Genomic DNA, 14265 nt, shown 5'->3' with positions numbered 1-14265 from the left:
GTGTGTGTGTGTGTGTGTGTGTGTGTGTGTGTGTGTGTGTGTGTGTGAGACAAACCAATTTATACAGAACAGAAAATATTCTTCTGGTAAAGTCGATCTTTTTTTAGATTTCAGATTTATTAACTCTCTTGTTATTCCCCTCATAAATATAATGTACTAGTTATGAACTAAATAAAGTTGTAACTTGAGACTTGAAGGTCATGTGAGTGAATGAGAATCGAATTATGTGTAAAAGAAAACATCCCTTTTCCCTCCCACACATTCATACATCTACACACAAACATAATAACCTTTCACCTCGCCGCAAACTACAAATAAGTGGATCTCAGGTAGCATATTGTTGCACATGTGCAGTCTACTGCAACCATTGCAAGATGCAGTTTTTTTTGTGCTCAGAGTTGACAGCCTTTGAACCCCACTGAGCCCCTCAAGCAGTGCTCTACCTTCTGGACTGTGAGGCGCAAAGTTCAAATTCAGTCAAACCAGGATAAATCTCAGGCACCACAGAAACTCATTATTCTATGTAATGTATTATAATTGTGGTCAGACATAAATGGAAAGAAAATCATGCCAATTACACACATGGAAGGAGCGCTTAGATTGCCCAAACTCTCAATATTCTCCATCTTCTAATCTGTCACCATTGAGGAGCTGAGACTCAGACAGGCTAATTACCAGCACCGATGTGTCCGAGCTCCACTTCTGCTCCGCTGCACTGAACCACAACAGTAATTAATTAGCATAGACAATACCTTTCTGATCAACACAAAGCATTCCCTCTTGTTTCCAATAACGCACCATGAATTCAAATGAGCCAATTAGCGTATGCATTTCCCCTGGTATCGAGTTCGCAAAGTCTTTGATTGAGATTCTGCGGCACAGCAACACAGCAGAAAGTTTAGCTGCCCTGCAGAGGCCACTGTGGCGGAGAAGGGTGAGTGTCATTCAACACATACTATACATCCATTGAAGTGTAGGTGGTGGCACTCAGCAGAAGTGTTGGCTTATTACTATTGTTATTTTTTTTTATATAAATAAGGGAATTTAACTGTAGATTTAGTTTTAATATTGAAAGCATAGGATGCAGAAAAATATCTAGACAAAAGTGTGTATTAAAATATGCCCTTTGCGGTGCAGTTATTCAGTAGATTCATAGTTTTTTAATTACTTAGAGGACTGTGGCTCATTAGCAGCATAATCACCAGTTCTTTTGCATTTTCTCCCCTTTTTTCTCTTCATTTTCTGAATGCATATTCTGCACTATCCTTGCCATGAGAGGACCTTGTTCCCTTTGTGAATATTGAATGTAATATTCATATAATATATAAGGTTACTGCTTTAAACTAGTTTACTTTTGTTGAAAAATATGAATATGTTATTAACTAAAAATGTGTCTTTCTTTTTTTCACAACTAGCTGTTGCAAGGGAAGTCCATTCCTAAACTAGGGTCACTGGACCAGATTGAAACAGGAAGTGGAGACACGGAGGGACGTTACAGCGGTGACTGTGATGATGAAGACGGCTGTGGTGGTTCAGGTGGTGGCGAGGTAAAAAGGAAAGTCTCCAGAGTCTCCAAATGTAAGTCTCATCTTTTTGTAATTTTATTGATCAGTTAACCATGTGAAGAAATTGTAACCCATGCTGTTATATTTTGCCCTTAGGAGGGAGAGGCAAGTAGCCAGAATATAACATTTGATTGGGGATATATTCTAATTTATATTCTACAGGATTGGCTGCAATCATTTAAATTTGTATGTTTGTATGTGTGATTGCATTTGGTTTTTAATGTATATCTCTTATCTTTGTATGAGGTTAAGAGTTTTATATGGTTCCTGAAAAAAAACAAAAAACTTTAATTATACATATATTCAAAACATATAACACAGACTTACAATGAATTAGATAAAGAATAAAGGAAAATAATCAACTTTCACAAAGCGCACATAAATATAACGGTGACAAGTAATACATATGTAAGTTCGTATGCCTCTTAGTTTTGAATACATGCATTCAATTATTCCTTTTACTCATCTACCAATTTAAAGTTGTAGAAATAAAAAAAAATGAAAGGTAGTTTTTAATCGGTGAAGACATTCGAAGGTGCAGTTGCGTACTATATTTTGATAAGACTTGCTCCAGTATCCATTTTATGACAGCCATAATAATAGTCATTAAAGATAATAGTTGCTATGGGGGCATTATTGCAATCAAGGCCCATTACTTTAAAAATTATTGCTCCTCAGAGGATCAGTAACCCCTGATGAATCCCAGTGGCGCAGGCTCTCCTCCTCATTTTGTTACCTGTCACACCCTCCTCTCAGCACATGGATTCCCTCCTCCCTCTCTCCTCTACTCTCCATCAAACATGTTAACAACCTGATTAATCACCTTTCTCATTTTGCATACGGCGACAGCGAGGAAGGGGGGGGGGCATCCAAACAAGCCGTTCTGTCTGTGTAAATGTTTCCTTTACTGCTTGTCAGTCGGTCTTGAGGCTTTAGCAGCTCAGGTTCAGAGAAGCTGCTTAACAATCGCTCATCTGAGGCTGTAGGAGAGGCACTGTCATTTATCACCCATTACAGTAGAGCTGCCCTTTCCTTGTCAGAGGCCAGATCAGCCTGTCTCCCATATTTATGACCCACTGTCTGTCGTGACCTCTGTCGAGCATCTGTCCCCCTGCTGCCTGACCCTCACACAAATACCGAGGATTCCCCACCTGAACCAGACCTCTGGCCAGTCCCCTTCTACTGTTTTTTTTACATTCATTGCTAAAAAAAAGGTTTGATGACTTTGTAGTGGCTGTTTGGTGTAGGTTTTTTGTCTTTGGGTTTCATTGTTCTAGTAGAATTAAATTAATTGGTGTAACTTGCAAGCCAAGGATACAGCAGCACTAAAAATACAATGTTTTATTGCTCTCTCTTACTGAAAAAGGAGTCTTACACAATATAAAGCAGCTTCAAAGTAGTATCCATTATATTTTATGAAGAGGAATACAAATGATGCTATCATATCAAAGGAAAGCTCTTGGACTACATCATTAACCGTGCTCTTACCTTGTGAAACCAAAACAAAATCAGTCAACTTAATATTTTGGCACAATTCAAATAGAAAATACAGTATTTTCCAGGAAATTTAATCCAAAACACATGTTCAACCTGCAGCTGTGAAGGAAGATCACAGATAAACAAGGAACCCGCTGGCCACTGAATTATTCTCTAGCATCATTGCTCGTTACCAACATAGACATGTAACACCTTCAGAAATGAACAGGTGTGTGACACAGGTTGATATTTACGTGTTAAACCCTCATTTGGCACGAATAAACACTTGCCAATAGTGGGCAGACAGAATTTTAGAGTCCTCTGTGGCTGAGAGTATTGGAAAATAGCACAAATATCTGTCACAGAGTACATAGTAATCCTTTAGTTCAGTCAACCAACTTGCGTGGCATGGATTATTATGTGAATGTTGGATATGTACAGTATTGATATTAAACCTTTGACCTCATCACGCCCCACAAGGACGCACTAAGCTCACAGCTGGAAGTAAGGAGTGATGAGAATTTACTGTCGGTATGCCTGAGTGCTTGTTGATCTCGGATTTGTGGGGCTGTGTTTGACCCCTTTTGTAACTTTCCGAAAGGACAATCCAACATCCAAATTGGTTTAGAACTTCTCCCTCTAGTTTTTCATTTGCTAGCTAGTCATTGAATGCTCTCCAGGAGAGACTGTCTGAAAATGTGCACTGTTATCTCATATCTAAACGATTTTGTGTTGCCCCTAATCCTAAGTCATTTTAACTCAAACCAGGATGTTTCCCTAAATCTAACCATATCTATCTATATCACCACATCATAAAACACATTTACTTTTCAACACTACTTTGCAACGGTCAGATCAGAAAACTGTGTTGTTCTAGAGGTCGTGAGCAAACAGTGGTATATTGTCATAATTTGGAAGACTTGTTGCATTCGTCAATGTCTATTGCTGTGTGGCGTCTGCCCTTTGACAAGCTCATATTAGATAAGACTCTCTTGAGAATGGCAACCAATCAAGAATGACAAATGACAACCTGTGAGCATAACACTGATGGCTGACTTCAGGTCTTTACAATTACAAGACAAAATTAAAATACAACACTCGGCTCATAGTGCAGGAAGAGACTTTGCTGTGTCTGGGATGTACTGTGATCATCACACTTTTTTGGATCAGACACACAAGTTGTGCAAATCTTCGTCAGCTGTGCCGAGTCGTCACCAAATGCTTTGACATTCAACATATTGACATTGTTCTCCATGGATGGAGAATGTAATTAATTTAGTTATATTTGTTGCTATAGAAACACAGTTGATAGTTCTGATAAGCTACTATGTCTTCCTACAGCACCAGAGTTGATAAATTGGCTCCCATGAGGCTAAATCACATTGGTGATGATAAACTATGAAAGAAAGTTAATAGTTTTTATTTCAGTCTGTGTGCAAAACTTCAAAACATAAAGCTGTAGAGACAGAAATACAATATTAATTACAATAACAGAAGCAGAAACAAATGCAACCACAGACCTATGAAAAATATGTGAAGGTGGGATAAAAAAAACGATGTGCTTATAACATAACCAAGCACATGATCAACACTCAGAACTTTAAATAACATAAAGTCATTCGCAAGTCACAAGTGCATGAAATCGCAGGGTAGCGGTTAGTTTTCTGAATTTCTTTTCTGAGTGTTTATAGTCTTCAAATCTTTGACGATGTATAATTTACAAGACCACATGATACATTTTAGAATATCAAAATGAATTGAATACAGTGATATTGCCATCCCAGTGCCAGATACTGAAGCTGCAATTATCCATAATCCCCCTCCTTTGTGTCTTTGATGTTTATCAGCAGAACATGGTGACGATAGATGAGGATGATAAGGAAATAAAATAGGATAAGCTCAATACTGACAATACAACCCTGATTTAAGGGATTATCCTTGTTAAGCAGAACTACTGTTGTGTGAGAATGCTATGTACGTGACAAAAAGCAACAATGTGAGCAGTTCTTCCTTCAGAATTATTTCAAGGATCTTTGAATGTTTAGTAACTGCAGCAGGGTAGTGTTTTCTGCATTGCAGAGCTACCTGACCGAGTTACTGTCTAACTACAATTAGGCCGATCACTTTTTTTTGTAAACCCAGATAATTATTGAAAGCACGCAGTAAAAGGAGAAAAGGATTGATTCATTTCCCACTGTTAAACACAGAGATGCACTTACTGCTCACAGCTTGCCAGGTAACACTAACTAAAAAAAAAAAAATCAGGAATCCAAGACATACCAGAGAGAGAACATGTTTCTAGATCCTCGCACATTGTCGCAGTTATTACAGACCTGCCAATTGCTTCAACAAACACACACATCCGTGCTTAGTGAAATGAAATTAACATTTAATACTAATGAGAACTAGCACCTCAATGTCAAAACTATTGTAATATCACAGTGTTGTGTATTGCAGCCTATTACTGTGCATGTAAAGCATCATAACCAGGATCATAATTACCAATTATAATAGACTTAATTGGAATACTCATTAAGAAAAAACATAATGTATCCCATGTCTGTGGAGCTGTGTTGGTCCAGACTGTGGATGTGTTTGATTTGTGCATCTATAAAAAGGTTAAACTCCTTTTTATGTTATCGCACAAATTTAGATCTCAGTGTAATTAGACACCTTCACACTCTCAAATAACAGATGATATATTTTAGCTTTGATATCCAGAACTCTCACCATTTTGGTAGGTGAAACAGAAGAGTCTCACATGTTTGGGATGAGACAATTATCTGCTGCAGCCCCCCTTTGTGACTTAGCCTGATGAGGTAATTATACACCTGGTTTAATCACACTAAAAGCTTGCCTAGCTCAGACATGAATATGATAAATAAGGTTTGCCATTATAGCCATAGTGGCTTATTAATCACTACACAGTTTTGAAGTAATAACAAACAAGTCTACAGCCATGCCCAGCCTCACACTATATGCTAATGTCGGCATGCTAACAACGCTCCCATGTAGATGCTAAGCAGGTATAATGTTCACCGTCACCGTCATTCAGCTTGTTAGCATGTTAACACGTTAGCTATTTATCACTAAACACATGTCTTTTTGCAAACAGTGGGTCATAAACCAAAGTATTGGACTGCATATTTATCCTGAGGGGATCATGAATGTTGGTACCAAAGTAAATGACAAATAATGAAGTAGTTGTTGAGATATTTCCCTCAAAACCACAAACGTGAAGCTGCTGCTGACACTAGTGGAAAATTCAAGGATTCACCATTGATATCTGGATTGATCGCTTGGGAACCACCACATCTGGACCGAATCTTGTGCCTGGCCAACTGACATTGCTATCCCTAGATTAGTGCAGCTAGCATGGCCAAAATAACACACATACACTTACAGTTCCTGGCTACATACTAGAAGAAAAATAGAGGTTTTCCTCAACTTCCCTCTGTCCAATACTAAATCTTGGATTTCCGTGACCTGTCAACAACGCCTGCAGTGGAGAACAACTAAGAGGTTTTCTTCCATGCTCCAACCCCAACAGGCCTCTTATACTCTTATCTAGCCTGGCATGGTTCAGCTGCAGACACTGTGACTGTGACTGCTTGCAGCGTGAGCGTTGTACTGCAATAAGACATCTGTCAGACACACTGGCAGCAGTGGAGACACCAATCGATTTCTAGAAAGTAAGCACAATGAGGGGAAGTAGAGAGGCTGCTTTACCATGACTCTTATTAATTAATAGTGTCTCAGTGGGAGACTATTTGATGTTATTTGAGCTTCTATCTTGCAGGCCGGTTGTAAATTACTGAATGTAGCTGTTGCATGTAAAACTCCTCCACTGTCTAATCTTAAGAGATTTTTCCCATGACAATATTCAATAGGGAGGTCTGCACGTATTTAGTAAAAGCAATTTTCAGTCCTAATTTACGGTGTTGTTTATGTTCCAGCTCGAAATGAGAGATCTGAGAGAAAGGGAATTACACAAAGGCCACTTTGGTGGGTATACAGTAAAAGGCTTATCACTGATAGATAGATCTTTATCCTCATTACAGTGTGAGATCAAATTAGGTCACCTGCTGTGACTCCTGCCCTCCTCTGTGCCGATAATAATGGGATCAAAATCACTTACAGCAGTGTGTCTTATAAGCTTTTGACCAGTAGGCCTTACTGGGTTGTCTCCTATGTTGTCTGATTATCACTCAATTATATTAACCCACTGGACTTATACCTAAGTGATTCGTCAAAGACTTTCATGTCTCAGGAAGATTGTACCATCATACCTTTCCAAATGGTCAAATGCCATATGTCAGTTGCTATTTAAATGCTGAGTATTTAACAATGAAATAAATTGTACAAATAGTAAAATATGCATCTCTAACTAAATAGGCAAACTGTTACAGCTAGTATTTCTTTAATTTACTACATTGTACATTGTTGCTAGAGTTCGTTATTATCATAAACTTAGTCAAATTAAGATTACAAATAAACCATTTATTGCACAAACACTATTTTCCCCCTCACTTGGTATTCCACATTCTAAGTTTTTCCCATAAACTGTGCTGAACACATACGTACATTCACCAACAAAATGATGATGGGGAAAAAAACAATCTTTCCCTGTGGAAAAAAATATATAATTATTTTCAGGGAAAATTGGTAAAAAGCAACAATGAAGAGCCTTATTGTTGCCCACAGTACTAATAATGTTACACGCGAGAATGGAAATGCTGTTTGTTTGTACGCTGGCTGGGTTGCTTCAGATCAGGTTGTGTTGAATGTCCATTTCATTAAACGTGCTGCCATTAACATATATTTACCCGCATTTTGAAGAATGACATTAGAAAAGCTGAATACAAGCACTTCCTCAATTGTGAAAAACAAAATCATGCTCACTTGAGGTGGTTTTTGCCTATGTAGAAGAAAGGGTTGATGCGCTAAATGGATTCTGACATAGCGAACATCCAACTAAAATGACTGATCAGCTGTTTCCCCTCTCGGCATCTCCTTTAATATTCCCATAACGTGTGAATGCTTATCTTTGTCTCCGGCCAGCATGGAACATGGCCAAAGGGTCAACTTCTGACCAAGCTACGCTCCAGCCGAGTTTATTCGCTCCAAACCAGTTGATGGAAATGCGCCATAGTCCCATTTCTTTCTTTTTTTTGCGCCATTTCAGAAGTTTAAAATTTGCTTAAAATTTGCTTGACAATTGAATGGGTCATGATATTGAGGAGTTGTGGTAGCTTAAGCTGCTGCTACATTTCTTGTGGAATATTATCTTAAGCAGCTAATGTTGAAAAACAACTTGGTTAAGATTTTGGGACCAGAACTGTAGACTTGTGTTGATTGCATGAAAGGATAATTATGTAGCTCCAAAGCTCAGTGACCCAGAACCATACCATTACAATCTTTCAGAGCAGGAACCAGTCACCTTTACAAAAGCAAATGGGTCCTGAAATGATTCACACCTACTGGTTGGAGGAACTAATAGTGTTGCATTAACGCCGAGCAGCACAAATGAGCCAGTTACTAACTGCAGACTCCCACCGTGACTGTCAAACACAAGGCAGGACTATGCTGATCATGAAAGGTACCCACAAGGGAATAGCACCATCCAACTACTGTCCAACATGGAAACTCCTTTCAGACACCACAGTGTTGAAGCTGAAGGGACATGTGTGTCAATACACAAGCAAAGCTCAGCAGGGAATTGGAAACAACAGCAGATGCCCAAAGCACCAGCTGCTGAAGACGGATCTGTCACTCTACGACTGCAAGTTGAAACAGACGAACCCAAGCAGTCTGGATTAGACGGTGGCGTAAGAAGTATTCATATCCTTTACGTAAGTAAAAGTAGCAGTGCGGCACTTTGAAAACACTGTATAAAATGTAAAATTCCTGTAATGTAAATATATGAATTAAAAGTATTATTAGTAAAATGTACTTAAAGTCTCAAATGTAAAAGTATTCATAATGTAGAAAAAGGGCCCCCATATGTGTTGTCGCTGTAGATTGGATGAACAACTATGAAGCCAAAGACTTAGTGCAGCTCTCATGGATCCCTGGAGCGTCTTGCATACAAGGTCAACAACACGCTTAAGAGCTGTCATCAGAAACTCAATGGACTTGTGGAGAAAACCACTAAAAGCTGCTCGATCACAAGAGTGCCTGACGTTTGCGGCTCCACACCAACCCAATGCCTCCTCCCTGCTACTATTAAGCATAGGTTTTAAACCTTTCACAGATTACCATCAAGAGTGGATAAAGGTTCATGAGAGGGGCTACCATCAGTCACCTTGTCTACATGCAAGCCATTAAGCTGAATGACAAGAGGATCTACAGGAATGACACTGGAGGCCATTTGGAGTGGAAAAATGTAGGTGGGTGGAAGCAAATGAAGGGAGAATAATTGGAACTGAAGGGGTCGAACTATCAAAAGGCCACATCGTAGACTGGACTCAGGACGGCTGCAGGGACCAAGAAAGGCAGCAAAATCCAAGGTACATGAGCAACACCTCGGTATGCCCTGCTGTTGGTCACAAACTCAGCTGGAAAAGCTGTCGATATCAAAAAACAGAAAATCCTTAAACTGTACGGTGGACTCGACCTAAAGCCCATCACCCTTCTCCTGCAGCTGGAGACAGTGGAGGTGAGCGGCAAGGACACTGAATGAAACACGAATCATTTGTGAGTACATTAGTAAAATGGCTCCTGTCATCGGCAGACAGATGAGGTGGCTGCCAGAGATTGCCAGAAAAAGACACCATCTGCCATTAGCAGGGTCCTGAGCTTATGGAGCAAAGGATTTGATAACCAGAATGAATTAATTCAGCATTTTTTAAGAGTATTTCAATTACATTTTCACTCGAGTGCAGGTAATAAAGTGTTTTCTTTTTTCTTTTTACAAATTGCCAATTAATCATGTTGATGATGGTATTTTCACTCTGACCTTAAGCATTATTTTGTAGATACTAACTTTGTTTTTAACCTTAATAAACAACAAGAAATGTCTACCCATCGTCCTAATATACTAGAGTACATCTTTGTTTTAAAAATGAAGAGAGACTCAAGTTTGAGCTGCCGTAGTGTCTTTTTTGACCAGTCAGTCAACCCCGCTACACCTGGATCTATCCTACAAGGACTACATTTAGTCCCTGGTTGCTCTAAACACAGGTTTATAGTTACTGAGCAATTCCCCAAAAGGTTCTTGGTCCTCTGGAAAACTTCCTCTGATGGAAACACCTTTCGAGGCTCAATGCAAAATGGTTGGCCTAATTCAAACGGATGGTCTTTTTTGATTTATGAACTAGAAAAAAAGAAACAAGGAAGAACAAATTGCGCCGGGCTTATTGGCCTGAAGAGCATCATGCCCCACAGTGGTGGACTGTAGCATCTAATGTTTAGGAATCATGTTTCAAAACTCAATTTCTTTTTATACCACACTCAAACAGCAGAAATAAAACCTCTATATCCAAAAGATTTATCTTGAGCTGAAAAACCTGAGGGTAGGTCGGTTCAGGAGTTATTGGCCAAACGTACGCACTACTTCTCATAACACCACTGGCTGTTCCGTGTGACTTTTTTTCTGCTTAACTAGTGGTGGATAACTCTGAAAATAATCCAAGATTGGTTGCTCTAAGACCTGCAGTCTCTGCGGTAGACGGTGCTAGTGGACACTCTGGGGAAAAAAAGGAAATATCTTAACACAGACTGTATGATTCCAGCCCTACAGCCTTCAACCCCTAACAGCTATACATGTGGAAATGCAGAGTAACAAAATTCATCTAATATACTTTGAAGTTGGCACCATTACCGGAAAAATCAAAGGCATCTTCCATTCAATTTAAGGCTTAATCTATTCCTCAAAGCTATCGACTGGCTTGAGTATGAGCCTGGTGAAGTTTCTTCGGTAACTTTAGGCCTACTTTTGTTTTTAAGTGTTGCATGTTATGTGCTCTATGTTATTGTTGCTTTCTAAGATGAATTTAGATTACCGTGACATGATTACTAAACTGCCTTAAACAACATATTAACCCCACTGCCTCCTACTCATCCACAGATTGTTCGAGCTTTTAGCTTCACTATGGGATTAGTTTATGTAATCAGTCTCTTGTGACTCATCATGAATGCCTCCCCCGTTTGCTGTGGGCTTATCTAACTCATATGGATAATCGAGCACCTTTCTCCAACTCAGTCTGTTTTTAACTATTGGAACCGATAGATGTTAGTGACTCATCATAGTTGTTTTTTTATTAAACTAAAACTAGGGAGGTAATGCGAGTATTACTGTTGGTGAAGCTGTGCACTCTGACATGGTTCAACATTTAAATATCTGAGATTTTGTTTGTAACGGATATCTACAACAGTGTTATACTGCATTCAAATACCTAAGGCCTGGACAGGCGGGTCTAGAGTTACACTTTATCAATAAATGATCTTGATACGGTGACTAATCAACCAGCAATAGCATAGATTGTAAATCACATGAGCAGACTATCTTCTACTTTCCAAATGCTTTTCTCTTTGTTTTATGTCCTTGTTCATGTACACAGAAAAAAAAGGAAGATTTCGTTGGGTACCCTTATACATAAATAAGCCACAAAGCAGGGCAGATGAGAGCATGCAGATTAATATCTGCCGTGTATTAACATATGGTCACAGCTCAGATTGGATCCTGTTTCTGATGAAATACATCACATCTAGTGTATGTGCCTTGAACCTCATTGCCTGCTTTAACTCAAACCATGCTTGGATGAAAATGAAATGCAATTGCTTTCTGATTTACCACAGTAAACACACAGACATTTTTATTGTAAGATAATAGAAACCTTGCATTTTCTTTATCATTTCCCTTCCAGGTGTTTGTGTTTTGTTTTTTTAATCAAATCTTTTTTTAACCACAGTGAGATGTCATTATCTTTAAAGACACATTCCCGTCTTTCAATCATTTTCTCATACCTTGCATGATTTAATGGCTGGCTTAATGAGCTGCGGCTTGCATGTGGAAGGACATCTCATCGTGTTAATGAACTGTGAAAAGGGCAAGCACACATCATTGTGTGAACGGTTTCAATAATCAGCTCGGTGTCAGACACACAGCCCATCTACCAAAAGTCTGCTCTATCAGTAAGCACAGATGCTGGAGGTTTCATTAAGACAACTTATTCTTGGATGGCCCAGCGACCAATCGACTCTGACCCTCTTCCTACTGCCTGTGCACTCCTTGTCTCTCCGGCTCTTACTCGCTGTCTGTATGCTACCAAATAGATGCTTTCAAGGCTACTATATTGACTGGCTACAGTTTCTCTGTTGCAAGTTTCCTATAATGATTTATCGTAATGAAAAATGAAATGAAATCTTTTTTCATGAGACCATGTCAGTATGAGCTTTACCATTCCATATTTAGATTTTTCATTAGGTAAGTTCTAGGTTTCTCACTAGGTTTTCCTTGTTGTCATTCTAACAGTGGGACAAGAGTATAAGAGTCGACCGCCACGCTAGCGGCTGTGTGATGCTGTACTTATTGTGATGCTGACATGTTGATGTTTAGCAAGTTTAATCTTTACCTTGTTCACCATCTTAGTTTACCATTTGCTAATTAGTATTTCACACAAGGTACAGCAGATATGTGTCATAAACGATAATTAAACATTTGACCTCATGGTGGTGCTAGATTAAAAGTCAGGGGATCGTCAAGAATTACAAATCATCCCTGGGCGATTGTTTTTTTCCAAATTACATGACAACCAAGTATGTGTTGAGACATTTCACTAAAAACTAAATATTTCCACCTGAAGATGGCGATAAAGGGAAATACCAAAGTCAGTAGGATTCATCCTCTGGGATCCTCTTTTCCAAATGCAAAGTTGTTGCTAGAACAGGGCGTGAACAACCAATAACAAACCTACGCCCCTTACCTGTCCTGAATTCGGCCAATCACAACTGTTTGTCTACACTCATGGGGACGTACGGGGGTGCAACGAGAGGATATTGCACTGTTATTGGTTGATGTCGTCGAGGACATGGCTCCCAAGGAGAGAGCTAGTAGGGGGCCGCAGATTCTGGAGGAAGAAATTGTAACCGCTCTTCACATTCTGTAGCTGTTTACTGTTGAAAGGAGAGCTCTGAGATTATTTTTTACTTATTAATCTTTGAACAGCAGCACCAGTGAGTGAACTCTGTGTGTGTGTCTGTCTGTTAGCATGTTCGCAGAGCTTAGAGAGTTGAATATTGCAGCTTGTGGCGAAATGTAAGTAGACTTTGCATGACCTACACCACTTGTCAGCATGGTGACATATGACAGGCAGGTTTTGTCTCCTTCATCCTCATGTCCTCTGAAAATTTCACTCAGCCTTCATCCTCAGACCTGCAAGGTCATCCTTAGATGTGCATCAGCGGCCCTCAGACCCACACGCTGCTCTCCCATCATCCCCTCTCTCTGTCTGTCTGCCCTGCCAGGTAGAAAAACCCATCCACACTATTTCTGCTGCAAAAGCCCTCAGCTCACACCTCTTTCCCAATCGTATGCACACCCACAACCACAGTTATAAGCATGCATGGACACAGACACTCTCACATACACACTCGCTGACAGAAACACGTCAGGTGAACCGATGCAAATCTGAGTCGCCCAACAGGAACAAGTTTTTTGAATCTACTCAGGCTGATGTTCTGTGTTGACCTTCAGTGATAATGGATGAGAAATAATGGAAAAGGCTGATATCCAGGCAGGAAACATGCCTGCAGCAGCTTGGTGTTTGTCATGGTCACAAATGAAGAGGACAGGTTTGATGATATTACACTCTGAGGTTAAAGTGTGGTTGTGATTTATAGCGCAGAAGGAGTTGTATTTTCTTTGAAAACATGTTTTTTCAATGGACCCTTGTCTGGCTTCAAATGAATGCGTACAGAATCCTTCAGTTTAAATAATATGCTTTTAATTGCCATGTTCCAGGTCCGCAACAGTGCACTTAAATAAGAAACAGCTTGTTGTGGCGTTCAGATGCTTTACAAAACTCTTCATTCTCAGTTTCAAACATGCTCCAAGGTTATCTCTTCTTTGAGTAATAGTGAGCATAAACATGTGGTCAAACATTTCAGGTATTCATTTTTAAACAGCCTGTATGCTGTTGATCAAATAGAGGCTACAGCACATTCCTAATATATGTACGGTATATGTATGTATATGTATATGTATGTATATGTATATGTATAT

General features: G+C 39.4%; 1 protein-coding gene across 1 annotated transcript in view; it reads left to right on the top strand.

The window, feature by feature from the left end:
- The window catches only part of gpc5a (glypican 5a), a 136380-nt gene that overhangs the window by 83462 nt on the left and 38653 nt on the right, over positions 1 to 14265 (top strand). The window contains exon 9 of the mRNA XM_031846837.1: positions 1416 to 1578. Coding sequence (XP_031702697.1) covers positions 1416 to 1578 — 163 coding nt within the window. The remainder of the gene's footprint in view (positions 1 to 1415; positions 1579 to 14265) is intronic.

The sequence above is a fragment of the Anarrhichthys ocellatus genome, unplaced genomic scaffold (assembly GCF_004355925.1).
Source record: "Anarrhichthys ocellatus isolate YVR2014 unplaced genomic scaffold, GSC_Weel_1.0 scaffold6, whole genome shotgun sequence".
NCBI lineage: Eukaryota > Metazoa > Chordata > Actinopteri > Perciformes > Anarhichadidae > Anarrhichthys > Anarrhichthys ocellatus.
This window is presented reverse-complemented; position numbering and strand designations above follow the sequence as displayed.